This window comes from Leucopleurus acutus, assembly GCF_964270905.1.
Source record: "Leucopleurus acutus genome assembly, chromosome: 2".
In the NCBI taxonomy this organism is placed as follows: Eukaryota; Metazoa; Chordata; class Mammalia; order Artiodactyla; family Delphinidae; genus Leucopleurus; species Leucopleurus acutus.
Genome location: NC_139143.1, coordinates 191,199,784 through 191,218,663, shown reverse-complemented (window position 1 = coordinate 191,218,663; position 18,880 = coordinate 191,199,784). Strand labels below are relative to the sequence as shown.

General features: G+C 57.1%; 1 protein-coding gene across 1 annotated transcript; it reads left to right on the top strand.

Annotated features, from left to right (window-relative positions):
* Nucleotides 1–21: 21 nt before the first annotated feature.
* DFFB (DNA fragmentation factor subunit beta) lies at nucleotides 22–17,455 on the top strand (the record flags this gene model as incomplete). Its single annotated transcript, XM_082834243.1, has 7 exons — nucleotides 22–144; nucleotides 2,411–2,537; nucleotides 5,569–5,757; nucleotides 6,612–6,691; nucleotides 8,717–8,887; nucleotides 10,126–10,226; nucleotides 16,549–17,455. 7 exons carry the CDS (start codon nucleotides 22–24, stop codon nucleotides 16,781–16,783), a joined length of 1,026 nt encoding a protein of 341 aa, XP_082690369.1. The 3' UTR covers nucleotides 16,784–17,455.
* Between the last annotated feature and the right edge of the window lie 1,425 nt (nucleotides 17,456–18,880).

Sequence of the window (18,880 nt, the reverse complement as noted above, 5' to 3'; positions counted from 1 at the left end):
GCGGGGCCGGAGGCTCTGAGGATGTCTGCGGTGCTCCAGAAGCTCAAGAGGTTCAAGCTGCGGGCCCTGCACAACCAGAAGAAATTTGGGGTGGCGGGCAGGAACTGCGAGGAAGTGCTGCGGAAGGGCTGCCTCCACTTGCAGGTGCCCCGGGGTCCGGGAGGCGGGGGGCCTCCGCTTGCAGGTGCTCCCCGGGCCGGGGAGCTGGGGGCCGATGGGCTGGGGGCCTCTGCTTGCGGGCGCCCCGGGCCGCGTGGCGGTGGGGGTGGGGTGGGGGGGTGGGGCGAGTCTGACTGAGCGAGCCTTCCCAGAGCACTCTTTTTGAGCTGGGAAGACGTTGGCCCGTCGTCCTGCACTGTCAACACTGGCCGATCTCAGGCTGCACCGAGCCGCAGTGCGTCCCCGAGTAATGACAGTCGCTGGGAGGGGGCACTGTCCATATCCCCAGGGCGGAAAGCCTGAGCCTGACCACTGCCGACGGCCACGTGCCCGACGTCGGGCTCCATCCTGGCTCCTTACGTGGGCTGTCGTGGAGTCCACCTGTCGCCCTGTGAATCGGGCGCTAACACCCCCATTTCAAAGATGAGGAAACTGAGAGACCGAGTGACTAAGCAACGTGCCATAGCCACTGAGGAAAGGCCGGTGTTTAAACCCCGGTCTAGCTACGCCGGAAGCCTCTTAGCCCAGCCTCTGCGGGTGCGGGGGCTGCAGGTGGGGGGCGGGGGAATTGGGGTCCTTTCCGGCTTCTGGGTCCTGCTGCCTGGTGCTGCATCTCAGCAGATGGCCTGAGTGAAGCCTCTGCCCCAGCGCTTAGGAGCCCACCCGCTTGGGAGAAATTTAGGGAGAATAGGAGGTGCTGCTTTTGTGCCTCAAAACGAGGGAGTGTGGGAGACATCTGGGCCCCAGGGAATTCCCATTTCCTGTGCTGCGGAGTAGCCCCCAACCTCCTCCTCTGGCTCCTCGGCCCCGTCAGAGCAGGGGGACTTTGTAGAGAGGCCTGGGAAACTTCCCCCTTCTGACCGTGAGCATCACGACATCTCTGGCCTGAGACCCAAGGACTTGGTTCCAGTGCTCGTAGGCTCAAGTGCTCCAGGGCACAGGCCGTTCCCTGCCTGGTTTCCCCTGGTGTAGAATGAAGAGTTGGGCTCAGAGGCCTCTAAAAGCCCTTTGGCACGAATATTCTAGGTATTTCAGCCACTGTTCTTACCCTTATTGAATTAATTTCCTCGACTGGGCTTAGACCAGTGCTGGGGTTGTGTGTGCATGTGTGGGGTTGGGGAGAGGGGAGGAGTTGCTATTAAAAATGGATATGGGGAGGGGGAAGGGTAAGCTGTGACAAAGCGAGAGAGTGGCATGGACATATATACACTACCAAACCTAAAATAGCTAGCTAGTGGGAAGCAGCCGCATAGCACAGGGAGATCAGCTCGGTGCTTTGTGACCACCTGGAGGGGTGGGATAGGGAGGGTGGGAGGGAGGGAGACGCAGGAGGGAAGAGCTATGGGAACATATGTATGTGTATAACTGATTCACTTTGTTATGGAGCAGAAACTAACACACCATTGTAAAGCAATTATACCCTAATAAAGATGTAAAAAAAAATTCGTAAAGCTGATTGGTGTCGAGCAACAGAGCACTAAACCTCAGCAAGTTAAGAGTCCCGTGTGCTGATCACACTTCCGTGGCCAGAGGCGGTGGGTCCTGCTCAGTGAAGATGTTCTCCTTAACTAATTGGTGCCCAGGGAGAAACTCGAGCGCGAGGCGATGTGTCCTGACACCTGTCAGGCAATGAGCCTCATTGATGGGGATGTGTTTACAGGCTTAGTGCAAGCAGTCAAGGGTCATTTTTGGAAACGGGCTTGGATTTTTTTTTTTTTTTTTTTTTTTTTTGCGGTACGTGGGCCTCTCACCGCCGCGGCCTCTCCCGCCGCGGAGCACAGGCTCCGGCCGCGGACGCGCAGGCCCAGCGGCCATGGCCCACGGGCCCAGCTACTCCGCGGCATGTGGGATCCTCCTGGACCAGGGCACGATCCCGTGTCCCCCGCATGGGCAGGCAGACTCACAACCACTGCGCCACCAGGGAAGCCCACAGGCTTGGATTTTAAAGTGCCCTGGAGGAGCTCGGTTTGGAGGGTCCGAGTGGTGAATCCTGCAAAGCAGTTATCACCGTGTATGTATTTCTATGACTTTCCAGGTCTTAGAACGACCTATAGTAGGTGCCCTTGTTTGGACATGCTCTGTCCGTGCAGACTGCATCTCGAGTGGGATTCTTTACAGCGTAGTAGTTCCTTCTTGTTCTCTGTGAGGGCTGCAGATGGGAAGACCTCAGGTCGCCACCCCAAGACTGGGCCGCCCGAGATCCAGGAAGTAAGCATCCCACCCTGCTCTCCCCTCCCCCGCTTCTTCCCAGCTCCCCGTTCCTGGCTCCACCCTGTGTCTCTACGAGGATGGCACAGAGGTGACTGGAGATTACTTCTGGAGTGTCCCCGATGACTCGGAGCTCGTGCTTCTCACTGCGGGGCAGACCTGGCAGGGTTGTAAGTGGCGGGGACCTTGGAGATCTGTGGGGAAGCTGGTGCGGCTTTGGAGGTGCAGAGGGCCTGCCTGGGGGTGCCAGCCCCGGGAGGGGGGGGTCCCCCTTACTCTGGGCTCTGAAGGAGGAAGCCCCGGAGGCAGAATCAGATGGCAGTGTTGTCCATCCTCTTGGCCAGGAGGCCAGTGGTCCAGCTGGTTGGTCTATGTGTCTTTTTAAGAAATTCCTTTAGTTTTATCTACATTCATTTGAAGTGTCCTAGTAACCCCTAAGGGCTGAAGGGAGGGCTTTGCGGGTGGGAGCCTGCCCAGTTTTGCGGGTAAGGCAGAGCCAGAGAGAGAGGCTGTCCTGTTTTGCTGGGCTTTGTTGCGGAAAATAATCAATAACCAATCAATAATAAGAACAGAACAGTTTTATCTGAGCCAGACTGAGGCCTATAGCCCAGAAGCCCTCTTCCCAGGTTACTCTGAGAAACTGCTCCAGAGAAGCAGGGTTTTCAGCACAGTTTTATGTCTTGTCAGAACAAAGACCCTTAAACAAGGCAGGGATGCATTTCTCTGAGGTTTCAAAAAAAGCCAGACCAGCACGTACACAGCGAGTCAGCATGGGCTTGGCACCTGGGAGGGAGCCTTACGATCGAGGGAGTAACCAGCATTGGTGTCCCAGGAAGAGGGGCATTAATTTTTATCTTTAACATGGATGTTCTTTACTTCTGGCCAGTGCGCCCTTTTCTTTAATAATTGAAGCAGATGTGCAGTGTATGTTTGATCAGCCACAAAAAGGCTGTTTTAGTTAGCATCAGATTCACGTTAACTCATGTGGAAGCCAGAACAACGTCCCTGCATCTCAATATGTAAAAGTTTCTTTTATCAACTGTCTCAGGGATGGGCTGGTGGCTGATGCTGTGCTCAGTGTCTGGTCTCTGTTGGGTTTGCGGACACACCGTCCTTAGGCTCCTGTCGGGGCTGCCTTATTGGAGCAGGTGCTCTTGGAGTTGGTTCTTTAGGGGGGTCTGTGCTGGATGACAAGTGATACTCTGGAGCCATAGGCCGGTGGCCAGGTGTGTGCCCTTTCCCTGGGAGGGTCGTCTGGCCCTTGTGCAAAGGGGCTTCCATTTCAGGAGATGTTTCTGGTGCCTGGGGAAGGAAGTGGAGCTCTGAGGACCGAGGTTGTCCTACCTCCCCTGCTGAAAGGGCGGAGAGAGAAGCCCGAGAGCAGTGCAGGTGTGGCCTCGCCCCTCGGTTGGGACGCTGCTGTCAGCAGTGAAGGTGACATGTCTGCTGTGCGCTCCTAGTGGCAAGCAGCCTTCCTCCTTGTACTTCTAGAGAATTAAGTCTCAATAAAGTTGTTAAAAAAGGAAAGAAAAGGAACTGCACGCCGCTTTCCAGAGCTGCGGTCCCATCTTATCTCCACAGCAGGGACGAGAACGGCCTCTCCAGCTCTTGGCATTGTCGCTCTTTTCACTTTAGCCGTTCTGGTGGGTGTGCGATGGTGTCTGGACTTGCATTTCCCTCCCGACGGATGGTGTTGACCATCTTCTCCTGGGCTGATTTACCATCTGTAAACCTTCCTGTGAAGTGTCTTTTGTCCATTGTCTAATGGGGTGTTTTTTACGGTTGAGTTTTGTGAGTTTTTTCCTAATATATTCTGGATGAGTCTTTGTCAGATGTGTTGTTGACACTGATCTTTTCTCCCAGTCTGCAGCTTGTCTTTTTTTTTTTATATAAATATGTTCTTATGACCATTATGCTTTTATTTCTGTGAGAAAGATTCCTAGGAGTAGAATTGCTGAGCCAAAGAGTATATGTGATTTTTTTAAAATAAATTTATTTATTTTATTAATCTTTTTTGGCTGCGTTGGGTCTTCGTTGCTGTGCGCGGGCTCTCTCTAGTTGTGATGAGCGGGGGCTACTCTTTGTTGCGGTGTGCGGGCTTCTCCTTGCGGGGGCTTCTCTTGTTGCGGAGCATGGGCTCTAGGGGCACAGGCTTCAGTAGTTGCGGCACTTGGGCTCAGTAGTTGTGGTGCACGGGCTCTAGAGTGCAGGCTCAGTAGTTGTGGCGTGCAGGCTCTAGAGCGCAGGCTCAGTAGTTGTGGCGCGTGGGCTCTAGAGCTCAGGCTAGCAGTTGTGGCGCGCAGGCTATAGAGTGCAGGCTCAGTAGTTGTGGCTTGCGGGCTCTAGAGCGCAGGCTCAATAGTTGTGGCACACGGGCTTAGTTGCTCTGCAGCATGTGGGATCTTCCCGGACCAGGGCTCGAACCCGTGTCCCCTGCATTGGCAGGCGGATTCTTAACCACTGCGCCACCAGGGAAGTCCCTGCAGCTTGTCTTTTCGTTCTCTTAACCGCGTCTTTCATGGAGTAAAATTTTTAATTTTGATGAAATCCAACTTGTCCCTTTTTATCCTTCTACGCGTATGGCTTTGGTGTTCAGTCTGAGACCTTTTCACGAAGCTTTAGGTCTTGAAGGTTTTCTCTGTCTTTCTGCGCCAGTTGCTATGATCATGTGACTTTTCTTGGTTAGCCTGTTGAGGGTGGATCACACTGATTGATGTTTGGACCCCGAGTGGCCCCATATCCCTGGAATGACCCTCGGGACCGTGCGGCCTGTTCCTCGTGTGCGTCGGGACTTCTGTTTGTAGGACGCTGTGAAGCCCTCGGTCCCAAGTGCCTGCTCGGAGGGCTTGCGGCTTTCGGGTGTGAGCGGAAAGGCCCCGGGAGCCAGCAGGACAGTGAAGGGACGAACCTGGAGTGTGAGAGGTCTCGAGGGAGGTCCCAAGACGAGGTGATTTCACTTGGAGGAAGGAAGGCTGAGGGGAAGGGCGGCAACTCGCTTGGGTGGCTTTCGTTTTCCAAACCGCGTCCCGTGTCCTCCCTGTCTGTCCTCACACCAGCCGGGCGCGGGCAGCCAGGCCTAAGGCCCGGAACCCTGGGCTGGTGACTGTCGGGGCAGGGGTCTGGCTGGTCCCGGGGGAGGAGGTGGTCTCCCCGAGGCAGTGCTCCAAAGCCTGGTGGCTTCTCTGTTCCCTTCGGTGGCAGACGCGAGTGACATCAGCCGCTTCCTGAGCGTGTTCCAGGAGCCGCACGCAGAGCTCATCCAGGCCGCCCGACAGCTGCTGTCGGACGAGCGGGCCCCGCTGCGTCAGAAGCTCCTGGCCGACCTGCTGGGCACCGTCAGCGAGAACATCGCGGCCGAGACCAGGGCCGAGGACGCGCCGTGGTTCGAAGGTGCCTCATGGATTCGGGCCTGGAGGGAGCGGGTGGGGAGTGCTTCCTCCGGGCCAGCTTGCTGGGACATGGGATCTGTGTCAGTTCCCATACCAGGGGCTCCCCAAGCACGGGGCCAGGGGCCAGGCAGCCCTGGGACTGGCCGTTTTATTTTTATTTAATTTTCAATTGTGGTCAAGTAGGCATAAGATAAAATTCACCATCTTTACCATTTTCAGGCATATAGTTCGCTGGCATTAAATATCTTCCCATTGTTGTGCAGCGTCACCACCATCTGTCCTCAGACATTTTCATCTTCCCAAACTGAAGCTCTGCCCACACTGAACGTCGCTCCCCACCCTCCGCAGCCGTGGCCCCCAGCCTTCTTCCTGTCCCTGTGACTCTGACTCCTCCAGGGGCCTCGTACGAGTGGGATCGGCGTCTGGCTTACTTCACTCAGCATTTAATGTGTCCATGGTTCATCCATGTGGAAGCAGGTGTCAGGATTCCCTTCCTCTTTGAGGCTGCGTGATATTCCATCACCTGGGTGGACCACATCTTCTTTATCCATTCACCTGGGCTGCTCCCACCTTTTCGACTGGCCTCTCCAGCCAGGCGGAAGGAGCCCTGAGCGACTGCAACCCTCTTGGGAAAGGTGCTTGGAGGTGCCACCAGGCAGGAGCCCCTCGGTGGCCTCTGAGATGCTCCGTGCTGGTGGACCAGACTTCTCCACAAATGAACAAAATCCAGGGATAGCATGCAGGTCCCCATTAGAATGTCTCTAGATGGAGCTGAGCAAAACGGCCCTCACCTTCCGCCCCTCCTGGGAGAGCACGGGCCCTGGGCTCCAGGCGTCTTGTCTCTCCTTCCGGCAGGTTTGGAGTCCCGGTTTAGGAACAAGTCTGGCTACCTGAGATACAGCTGTGAGAGCCGGATCCGGAGCTACCTGAGAGAGGTAGGTCCACACTGATGCTGGGTGTGCCAGGCGGGTTTGGAAGCGGGCTCTGCTGTTGGGACTCTGCTCCAGGGCCAGCGTGGATGTTGGAGAAGCGCACAGGCTGGCGTGGGTGCAGGTTCAGGTGCAGGTGCTGGTATAAGTGCTGGGGTGGGTGCAGGTTCAGGGGCAGGTGCTGCTGTGGATGCCAGTCTGGGTGCAGGTGGACGTGAGCCAGCAATGGATAGGCCGCTTGCCCGGGGAGCCCCCCGCACGGCCGACATCTGGCTTCCACTTGTCAGAGCTCAAGCTGGGTCCGGGGTTGCAGACTTTGCCTCCCTGCACTCCGCGTGAACTCTCCCTATGGGCTGTGAGTAGTGAACCCACCTTTGAACGCCTTCATCTGTTGGGCGGTTCAGTTTCGACGTGAACTCATCCCAAGTAGCCGTCTCCGTCCACCATTAGCTTGGATGGACGCCCACACGGTGGGTGGGGAGGGGCAGCTGCTCTTCTGTCCCCAGCGCTGCTGTTGACTTTCCTGTCTGTGCGAGGCGCAGCTGTCTGACCTCCAAGAAGCAGCAGCGGGGGCTCCGAGTCGTGATGGGTCCAGGCTCTGATTCTGGGCTCCCCTCCGGGAGGCGTGAGAAGCAGGCTGATACAGGTTGAGAGCCGAAAGTCTCCGATGGAGACGCACTTCACCTCCGAGGAGAAATGGGTCCTCGGGCCCAGTGCACTCTGTCCCACTCCTTTTCAGCAGGGAGGTGACCCAGCTGACAGATGACCTGCAGCAGGGCAGGCCGCGGAGGGGACTGGTGCCCGTGGTGCTTTGGGGGTGCGTTGCCCCCTCTCTGGAGGATAACCTGGGTGCTTGACTGGCCCCTGAGGCTGGGTTCTGGGCGGATCTCTTCCACCCTTCATGGGAGGACAGGTGGCAGGGGGTGGGTTTGGGGGCAGCGGCAGGCAAGGGCCCTCAGGCTCTGCCCTCTGTGCCAGCTCCTCAGAGAACTGGCGCTGGAGCCCGGGGGTGGGCTGGGCGCTCCCTGCAGAGGCCCGTGGGCGCCGTTGCCCCTGTGCTGCGTGGCTGGACGTCAGCCGTGGGGCGTCTTGTTCGTCCTTTGCAGACACCGGCCCCCCCAACCCCTCACCTGCGCCTGGCCGCACGTTGGTTTTGCAGAACTGCCCACACGCGCTCTGTTGAGATCCCGTTACACAGAAGGAAACCTCAGGACTGGGGTGTCTGAGGTCCTGGGGCCTGGTCCAGATCCCCCTCTCCCCCTGCCCCCCATCTCTGCCTGAAAGTGGCCACCCTCGGGCTCCTTCTGTTGCTGAGGACGCGCTCCCCGCGCTGGCGGGTGGGCATCTCCAGGGCATCGTTCCCAGCCCCTGCTGGGTGCAGCCCCTGTCCGGTGATGACCCATCTGCTGCCCTGCTGTCACTCCCACTGGGCCAAGCGGTCTCCTTGCTTCTGCCCAGCACTCAGTGTGGGCCCAGCTGTGCCCATGGGTGCGACTCTCCACCTGCGCCCCAGTGGGCGGCAGTGCGCTGGTCACTCCTCACCTGCACACTTCCTCTCGGGTTTCAAAGCAGTGGGCACTGCTTGGGAGACAGGGCGGCCAGGATGCCTGGAGCTTGAGTTCTTATCTGATTGTGACCAAAAGCTCCATCTCACGGGCCCAGAGAAATTTCCCAGGGTCAGACAGGCACAGTCGGTGTGAGCTCAGACCCCCAGACCTCGGGGCCGTGCCGGGACCCCAGGGGGCGCGGGCCAGACCCCCGACCTCGGGGCCATGCCGGGACCCCAGGGGGCGGGGGCCAGACCCCTGACCTCCGGGCTGTGCTGGAACCCCAGGGGGCGGGGGCCGGATCCCCGACCTCGGGGCCGTGCTGGGACCCCAGGGGGCGGGGGCCGGATCCCCGACCTCGGGGCCACGCTGGGACCCCAGGGGGCGGGGCTCTGAGGGCTGTGGCGCTGGTGGACTGGGACCCCGGCGGTGGTGGGTTTTCGGGTGCATGGCCCGCATCCAGCGGTGCCCCTGCCTCTTCTAGGTGACGTCTGGCGCGTCCCTGGTTGTGACGGAGGCTCGGGAAGAGTACCTGCGGGTCGTGGGTGCCATGTGTCAGAAGCTCCAGGCCGCCCGCTACAACAGCAGCTACTTCGACAGGGGGGCGAAGGCCGGCCGCCGGCTCTGCACGCCCGAAGGCTGGTTCTCCTGCCAGGTGAGCCACAGGCGCGTGCCCGGGGCCACCCCGGCCAGGGCCTGGTGAGCTGGGGCAGCTCTCGGGGTGAGGGAGGGTCTCAGCCAGTGGCTCCCAGACGTCAGTCGTGTCAGAACCCCCTGGAGGGCTCGTGAGCCCCCTGGGCCCCTCCCGGGGCCTCTGTTGCAGCAGCTCTGGTGAGGCCTGAGAGCCTGCATTTCTGACACATTCCACAGTGATGCTGGTTCAGGGCCCTCACTTGAGAACCGCTTTGGCGGGTGCGGGCGGCAGGACACAACTGCTCGTGAGCCGAGACCCCACCCTGGTGTGAGAGGAGGGATGGCATTCGTTTGGGTGGCTGATGCGTGTTTTGCTCCCCTGGGAAATCCTGGATGAGAGAGCATCAGGATTGCAGGGTGATGGCCGGATGTGACATTTCGGGCTCTGGCTGAGCTTGGCACCGCGGTGGGTGGCATCAGCTGGAAGCAGCATTCTGAGCTGTGGAGACAGCTAAGGGCACATCTTGCGCTTTGCAAGCTGTACATTGCACTTCCAGTAAAATCCCCTCCTGCCGCTGGCGCTGGGCCCAGAGTGGGCAGGGGTGGGCGCGGCCTCCCTCGCATAGGCCCCCATGCCTCTGTCCCCACCGGGCAGCCCCTCCCACACGTGACGGGCCCTGAGCATCCAATTCCCAGCTGGCTTTGCGTCACACCTCACACACAGCCGACCTCTCCCTCCCCGGGGGGGTGCGCCTGGAGCCTGGCAGTGTGTGTGGCGGGGACAGAGACCAGACTCTTCACCCCGGCCGGGGCAGGCTCTGGGTCAAAGGCCTCTAAGCGAGTCGGGCGGTAGGCTTCCTGCGGGGCGGCTGTGAGGGCCCTCGGGGGCCGGAGTGGGGCTGGGGGCTTCAGGGAGGAGGAGATGTTTTCGCACGTCTCCGAGGCCCAGCCTGTGCAGGGTCTCAGGGAAATGCCGGGAAGCCGTGGAGGAGACAGGAGGGGAGCAGTCGTGTGATGGGAGCAGCATGGGGAAAGCTGGCGCCCCAAACGGCCAATAGGCTCACTTGTCCCCTTCGCAGACGCAGAGCATCACCCCGGGGTCATGAGGGAATGGGGTGCCGTTCCAGGGCAGGATGCTTTACCTCCTGAACAGACTCTTTATAGGGGCCCGGCCCCGCCAAGGGCTGCCTCTGTCGCGGGCGGAGCGCCAGTGAGATGCTCCTTGGCTTCGTGGCCTTTACCTTCTCTCTTTCGGCCCAGGGTCCCTTTGACGTGGACGACTGTGCTTCCAGACACTCCATCAACCCCTACAGTAACAGGGAGAGCCGCGTCCTCTTCAGCACCTGGAACCTGGACCACGTGTGAGTGCGTGGGGCTGAAGGCCACAACCACAGACCCGGAGTGCACCTGCGACCTGGCGCTGCCTGGCCTCCGCGGCTGGCGCCACGCGCCCAGCGCACGTGTCACGGACCCACAGACGTCATGGGCGTGTGGCGTGGAAGGGGTTGCCGGGATCGTGCGGTGCTGACGCTCCTGGGCTGCGTGGCGGGTGTCACTCAGCGCGGTGGGCTCACATCCCTCACATCCGCACCTGTGCAACCCCGCGCGTCCCCTCCCACCGCCAGCGCCCACCTGTGGGCGGAGGCAGTGGTCTGCAGCTGCGGGCCCGGTCGGTGTGGCATGGGCACCCTGTGTGGGGTCCCTGCCTCGCCCAGGGAGTGGGAGCTCTGCGTTGTGATGTGTAGGGCGTTTCCTGCTCCAACCAGGGTTAGCAAGTCTTGGCTGGCAGGATCATTTTATGTGTGTATTAGCTCATTCTAAAAACAAGGGCAGAAATGGAAAATTTTATTATTTTAACTGAGATGCTTTTCTTGTTGACCCCTGAACAACGTGGGGTTTGAACTGCGTGGCTCCACTTACACGTGGAGTTTTCAGTAGGAAATACTAGAGTACTGCTCCATCCACATCGGTTGACTCTGCGGATACGGAGCCGCGGATACGAAGGAACCCTGCACGCAGAGTGCCTCCTGTAAAGTTACACGTGGATTTTTGCCTGCGTCGGGTGCTGGCTCCTAACGTCCCCTGTCTCCCGTCCTGTGTGTTGCCGGGTTGCTCTCCAGGGTGGTCCCACCGACACCCTCACCGGCTGTGAGTTCACGCGCCCCAGGCTTCAGCACCTCTTGGTATCAGTACTCTTTTTGCGTTCTCCCAGTCTGATGGGCGAGAAAGAGATTCTCCTGTTGCAGTTCATTTGCCTGATTACTAGGAAGGTTGAATGTCCGTGTGTTTATTGGCCACTTGTGTTCTGTGAAGTGGCTCTTGCTTCCTCCGCTCAGTTTTTACTGGGCTTTGGTTTTCTAATTAATTTGTAAGAATTCTTTACACGTCCTGGTTACTGATTCTTTGGTGGCTCTTTGTGTTACAGGTATGTTTTTACAGTTTGGGCTTGTCTTTCGCTTCTGGGATGTCTTTGATCGTCACGGGTTTAAATTCCAGTGTACTGAGATGTAGCTCTTCTTTTTTGTGTGAAATCCTTCCCTTCCTGTATCATGAAGATACCCTAGTTTTTCTCTACTGGTTGGCTGTGCTGTTTCTGACCTGCCTGGAGCACCCCAAGATGATCTCTGGGCTCCATGCCATCTGTCTGCTCCTGTCTTTTCACAGCCCACTAGGGGCCACACCGCCAGCATCTAAGGAGGGAAACAGGCCGGCCTAGAAGAGAACACGGATGAAGCAGCAGTGTGCACACCAGACCCTGAGTCATGTCTCCTGAAACGTGCCAGTTACACTGCCGCTCTTCTTCTAAATACACATACGTCCACATAGATACATGTACTGGCTTTTAATTTAAAATGCGGTTTTGACAGCAGGCAGCGGGGGTTTGAAAACACTGGTCTGATTGTTTCCCTGAGACGTGGACACAGGCCCACCCCGACTCTGATGGGGCTGAAGCCACAAGCCACGTGTTTAAATAGTTAAACACTAAAGAGTAACAAACTGTCAGTACGGCACGTGCTGTCCTCCCCCTTGGACTGTGTCACCGCGGCCCAGGCCAGGTTCCTGGTCCCAGGCGGCAGACTTCTCAGGGCTCCGGGACGTGGCCGCAGTGGCCTGCAGTCCGCAGCCTGCCCTCTTCTCTCACCCCTCGGGCCCCCTCACACCACAAGGGCTGCACCGCGCATGTGCAGGCTTAGGGGGTGCACGTACGGGGGTGCAGCCTGTCCTGGGAGGATGTTCCGCGCCTGAGTTCCGGGCGTGTGGGCTGGGCGGCGGGGCAGGGGTCCTGTTCCCCGAGGGCTAAGGGCACCTCCTCCAATACCCGGTGTTGCGAGAAGTCTTCCTGTCTGGGATCAGCGCTTCCCTCCCTCTTTTCAAAACCATCCTCGGCCTTTTCCTTAACTTCATTCATTTGCCTTTTATTCTGTATCCCTTCTTTCTACTTTTTTGGGTTTCTTCTTGCTTATTAGTTAATTTGCATCTCTCCTGTTTTCTGACATGTACATTTCAGGCTATCAGTTTCAGCCGTAGCTACCACCTGTGAGTTTGGTAATTTTATTGTTATTCAGGTGTAAGGATTCTGTCATTTCCGTCGTGATGTTATCGCTGCTCCGTGAACCGGTTAGAAGTGGGCATTTGTTTTCAGTTGCTGCCAGGTTCCTAGTTGCCTCTCTTGGTGCCCGCTTGCTGCTGTGGTCACTCACGCCTCCTCTGAGCCTCAGTGGCGGGGGCGTGAGTGCGAGTGGCCTCAGATCTGCGTGGCTGGATTTAAGCTGCTCTGCCGTCTTTCCGCCTCTTTCTTGTCGACTCTGATGTGTCTCCGGGTTTGGGTGAGTGTCCCACTTGCTCTTATTCCCATGGGGTCCGAGATGGTCCCATCAGAGCTGACGGCTGCCGTCCTCTGCCTGTGTGGTGATGGCCGTGCTCCCCGTCAGCATCGGGCTGTGGCAGGTCAGTGGTGTTGGCACGTCCCCAGCGTCCTTCTGCAGCCGGGACAGCGTCTGGCCACTGTGGCCAGTGTTGGTGAAATGAATAGGAAATGTGTTTGGACTTCTTCAGCCCTCTATTCTGGGTTCCCAGTCACCGTTCCGGTCCTTCCCTTTTGGGTCTCCTTTGTGCTTTCTGTGTGTTTAACCGAGTTTTCCTTTTCCCTTGCCCATCACCCCACCCTTCGGTGGTTTGGGAAATAGATGTCTGCTTGTGTTCCCTTAGTGGGGCCCCTGACTGAAGCACATCGGAAGCAGAATTGCGTCACCCTTGCCCCCAGGCCCCGTGGAGTCACCTTGGTGTCACCCCCTCTGCTCGCCGTGAGACCTGCACAAAGTGTGGGCGTGTTCCCGGGGTCGGTCCTCGATTACGCTCACCCACAGATCACATGGCACTCAGGCTCACTCCCTGTCGATGATGAGGGTCAGGGGGTCGTAGAAAGGCCCTGAGCGCTTGTTGAGCTGACGTGACTCCAGGCTGGCGGCCACTTGGCCCTCAGTGCTTTGGAGACATGACACCTCATCTTCTGGCGTCTGTTCACAAGGCTGCCGTCAGTCTCCTCTGCCTTTTCTGTGGCAGCTTTAGCCTTTCCCTTTCTCTTTGAAAATGATGTGTATCTAGTACAGATCTCCATTTTAAGTTCTGACCGGGACTTGTATTCTCTGCTCTGAAGATGTGTCTGTCTTTAATTTTGGGAAGCTCTTCAGCGTTGATTCTCTGACTCCCCCTCACGTACCTGGACCAGCTCCTCCGTCCTCCTTGTGCTGCATCTGCTCTTACACATTCCCTTTCCCGGGGACTTCCTGCCACAGACTGACCTGTGTCCCCCAAATTCATGTGCTGAAGCCCTAACCCCAGGGTGACTGTGTCTGGGGATAGGCTCTTCAGGAGGTGATTAAGCGTAAATGAGGTTGGAAGGGGGGATCTGATAGGACTGCGGTCTCATAAGAAGAGAGGGCTTGCTCTCCACCATGTGAGGACGCAGCGAGGGGGCGGCCGTCTGCGAGCCAGGAAGACACTTCTCACCAGAACCCAACCACGCTGGCCCTCTGATCTCAGAATCCCAGCCTCCAGAATGGTGAGAAAACTGATTTCTGTTGTTTAAGCCACCCAGTCTATGGTATTTTGTTACGGTGGTCCGAGCTGATACGCTTCCTATACATTCAGTTCACGCATTCTCTCTTCAGCTCTGATGCGTTCAGTCTGTGCATTCAGCATTGAGTACATATTTCCTTTCTACAAGTGCTTTTGGGTTATTTTTAAAAAACACGCCTCTTCATGCCAGTCTGCTTTCATTTTTATTTTTTAGTTTAAATACACTTATTTTATGGTTGTGTGCAAAGAGAGGTCTGGCCTTTGCCCCTGACCCCTGGGAGGTCACCTCTGAGCCCTCGGAGTGTCCTGCCTGCTAGTGTTTCTGTTTCCCTGGGGCCGGGGCTCACTGGACAGCCTAACAGTGTGACCAAGGTGGGGGGTTTGGGTCACGTGGTTTCAGCTTGCCCTCTGGGGGCGCTGGGGATGAGGTCAGCCTGTGGGTGGTCAGCTGTGCCCACATGGCAGAGCCCCAGTAGAGACTCTGGGTGCTGAGGCTCTGGGAGCGAGCCTGTCTGCTGATTCTCCATGTGTGTTGTCACCACTGCTGGGAGCACTGTCCATGACTCCCTGGGGAGGGGATGGCCGGAGCTGCCCTGGACTCCCCGCCCTGTGTGTCCCTAGCCTTGGACGATTTTAATTTGCGTGCTTTCGTGGCTGTAAACTGTAAGTGTGGAGGCTCTCAGGGCCTTCCGAGTCCTTTCAGCGAACTGTGGACCCTGAGGGTGTTCTCGGGGCCCTGAGCTCTGCAGTGGGCGGCAGAGGGAGTGGTCTGTGTTAAGATCCCTGGGGGTTCTGGGGGCACCACCGTTGGCTGCATCCTTCTGTGCACTGCAGTGCACTCCTTGTGCTTTGTGTGTGTCTGGGCCGTGAGTTTGTCCTCGGTGGGAGGTGTCTGCAGACGGCCCGGGTGTCCCCACCGAGCGGTTCTGCATGTTTCCACCAGGTGCCCGGGGCTTTCAGGGGGCTTTCCTTGCTCGCGGGTTCCCTACCACGTGCAGCATAAAGTTGGACGTGTGAGAGGTGGGCTGATGGTCCTGGTTTTCCGCGTGACTGGAGGACGGTCACACTAGTGGTGCCCTGTGACCAGCACCTGCCGGGTGTCCTTACCTCGTCCCCCCACTGCATCAAGCAGACAGGAACCTGGGGGTGCCTGGCAAGGGCTCGCACATTCACCATGCCGGGGAGCCTGACTTGGCCTCCTGGAGGATGAAAGACCCCGCGGGGAGAAGGGCCAGCCCCTGGCCAACCCCCCAGCAGAGTGCAGCCCCGTGACTGGGCCAGGCCAACCCACAGAACCGCTAGGTTTTGCGGGGCTGGTTATGCAGCAGTTGGTAATTGATGCAGAGGCTTTTCCTTCCCCTCACAAAGCCCTGGACCCCCAGCAGCACCTGTTCCTCCCCTAATGGCTGGGGTGGGAAGCTCGGCCCACCCCTCCTGACTCTTGAGGGCCCCTGGGGCCTCCATCAGGACCGGAACCCTGTCGAGCTGTGGAGTGTAGCTCAGTCCTGTGGTCCAGCATTGGTTTCTGTGTCTGCAGAGGGGAGCCGCCTTCTTTTACTCTCAGATACTTATTTATTGTTACTCACCTTTTCTGTGTCGTGGGGGACAGGATTCTATGCCGGTCTATTTGCCACCAGCCCCCCGAGCTGTGCTGTTTCCAATTCCATCTTGTCAAGTTTACAAGCTTCTAGGCTGGTTACTTAGGTCTTTTGAACTGTTGCTTATAAGTGAAAGCAGTTTACACAAAGATAACATCACGATTGTTTTAAGTGGACACACATATGCGTATAAAAGTACAGGATGAAATTTGGAAAGACACACGTCAGACCCTTAATAGAGATCGTCTTTGGGAAGGGAAGGCGGGAAGTGAGAGCGAAGCCTGCAGCTGGAGGTGACTTTAGCTTCATTTGTAAGATTCTCTTTAAAAACGTTCGTACAGTATCAGGTAATTCTTTGCTAAGTCTGCACATAGCCAAAGTGTGAACCAAGGAAGCCAAGTTGTTGGTGAGTGAGTGTGATGGGACTACGGTTGGCTCTCATTTTTCTCTGTGTACTTTTCAGTATTTAAAAAAGTACGCGCTACCTACTTTTATTTACTTATTTAATTTGGCTGTGCCGCGCAGTTTGTGGGATCTTAGTTCCCCGACCAGGGATTGAACTCGCACCCTCAGCAGTGAGAGCGCCGAGTCCTAACCACTGGACCGCCAGGGAAGTCCCCCATCTACTTGTAAAATGTGAGAAGCCCGGGTGGCCGGCATCAGGCTCTGCCAGGCTGGCTGGCCCGGCGGGCGTGGCCGCGTGCGGCGCTGCACCCCCGCCAGCCTGTGGAGGGATGTCCCCAGTGCTTGTTCGATGGCCACAGGGTGAGCCCCTTTCAGCGCCCGCCCTGCTCTGTCTGGGACGGCCTGAGTGCAGGTCCTCTGCCGAGTTTAACCATCTCCGCCTGTCTCTCCTGGAAGCCGCCAAACCTTCATGGATGTCTCAGCCGAGCAGACACCACATTCAACCATCTCTGTGGTTTAACAGAAAATGAGGCCTGGCAGGTGCCTGGGGTATTGTGACAAATTGGACAGCAGAGACGGCGTCTCTAACCTTGCTTTGCAGGATAGAAAAGAAGCGCACGGTCGTCCCCACGCTGGCCGCGGCCATCCACGACGCCGAGGGGAGAGAAGTGGACTGGAAGTACTTCTACCGCCTGCTCTTCACCTCTGAGAACCTCAAGTTAGTCCACATCGCCTGCCACAAGAAGACCACCCACAAACTCCTCTGTGACCCCAGCAGGATCTACCGAGCCCCGGCGGTGCCCCGGAGGAAGCGGCGTGCTCGCCAGCGCCCGTGATGCAGCCCGGACAGCACGTGCATCCTTCCAGCAGGTGCTCCTTTTTTTGTTTTTTTGGCCACTCCAATATTCCCGGAAAACATTTGAAAAAAATCTTCCTACAGATTCTGGTTTGAGCACATTTCTGAAGCTGTCTCCTGACCTCTGCAAGCCCAGCTGCCAGAGGACGATTCTGGTGGCTCCCGGGACACCCAGGCTCAGGAGTGGCCTCCCTCCAGCTTCACCCATGTGTGCGTGCGGTGTCCCCAGCCAGGCGGCTCCCCTCTTGCCTGGCCACTCGGGCTTCAGGGAGCTTGTGTGAGCCCTCAGCTCCTCTGGGCCTCCACGCACGCCCCAGGCAAACGCAGTGCTCCGTCCTCTGGTCTCTTCTAAATGCTCGAAACAGTCGTGACCCTTTTGGGATAAAATACAAGGATATTCACTGCTGTATTATTTCTAACTGCAGAAAGTGGGAAACCCTCCAAATGTCCGTGGGGCTGCTTGTGGCATTCTGCTGACCCATAGGCAATTGGTGTTTCTATGGGTCCAAAACGGTCAGATACATAGCATTAATTTCATGACTCAACCTGACACATCTACTCTGTAACAGTTTCGGGCATTTATGTGAGAAGTGGGAAGCTGGCTGTTAAGTGCACGAGGCAGGCAGGTGGCTCGGCCATGCCCAGTGTGACACGGGTGTGTATCACACATATGTGCCGGTCATGCAGAGACCGTCACTGCGTGTGAAGAGCAGGAAACCTGGGGGGTGGGGTGGGGTGACTGGGTCACAAAGGACTAATTTTCTAAATCATGCCTTTTATAATACTTGAAGTTTTTGAAATGAGCATTTATTTCATAATTTTTTTAAATTTACTTTTTAAAGTCACATTTTATACTACTTGAATTTTTACATGTACTGTATAATCACGAAAGCAATAAAGATTTTTTAAAAAGACACGTCAAAAAAGTTTGCCCTCATTGAGAATGATGAAAATGAGGAAAAAAATGAGTCAATGACTTTTAAGAAGCTGACCCAAATCATTCTGTCTTCGTCACTGCAATATACACACATTTTAGAAGGTGCCAGTTCAGTGTGGGATTTGAAAAGTGCTGTTTCAGTTCATGGCACTGATCTAGTGTGCTGGGAAGTGGGGACGTGGGATAGGCTGGACGCCCCGGAGCGTGGTGGGTCCCATCTGTGCAGTAAGGAGGCCGGACCAGGCCCAGTGGCCCCCACCCCGTCCCTTCAGCTCCGCGGCTGCGTGTCCAGGGCAGGGCTGCCTGCTCTCTGCTGCTGGAGTGCGCCTGTTACAGCTTCTTCGTGACATGTTTCTGGAGGGCATCTCAGCAGAGATGTCATAAGGACCCCTTCCTTCCCCCGCCCCCGGCCTCTGGTTGCGCAGGGCTGCCCGGGCACCAGGCCTCCCCAAGAGCTGACTGGTCAGGGATTCTGCTGCCCACATCGTGCCGCCTCGGTGTGACTGCCGGGAGAGTGTCCGGAAGCTTGTGCCGGTCTCTCCTGGCCTTGGCCCCGTGCACCTTTTCCCTCTGCTAATTTTAATCGGTCGGGGTGACCAAGATTAAAATTGAATTGCTTTCCCGAGTCCTGTGAGCTCTGAGAACTGTCGTGCCTGAGGCCGGTCCTAGGTCCCCTGCACAGACGTGCGCAAGGAAGCGGGATGAGCGGTCGATGGCAGTCGACAGAGTCGCAGGAATGCTCGCAGGATGCACCCCACACCCCTACTGCTCTGGCACCGGTAGGTCATTTTGTGGATTTACGTAGGAAGTGTTTCTAAAAATCTGCATGTGTCACAGGGCCTGGCCTGTGGGTCGGGTGTTCATTTTAAATGCTGGCAGAACACATCCTCGGAGTATTCCCAATTAGAGCAATTTTAACACACGTTTTAATATGCTTTTTGAAACTTTATTTCGTCCCCCGGGCCTGATCTGCATTCCATCTGTCTTGCTCACGTCACCCTGGGCCGGCCTCACGATGTGTTTTCTTTGCACTGTCCTTGCACGCGTGAGCACAGAACAGGTTCCCCAGATGCGCCGCCCTGGTCCCTGCCGCCTCTTTACGGGGACACCTGGTGTTTTCTTTTGGTAATGTCTCACTCG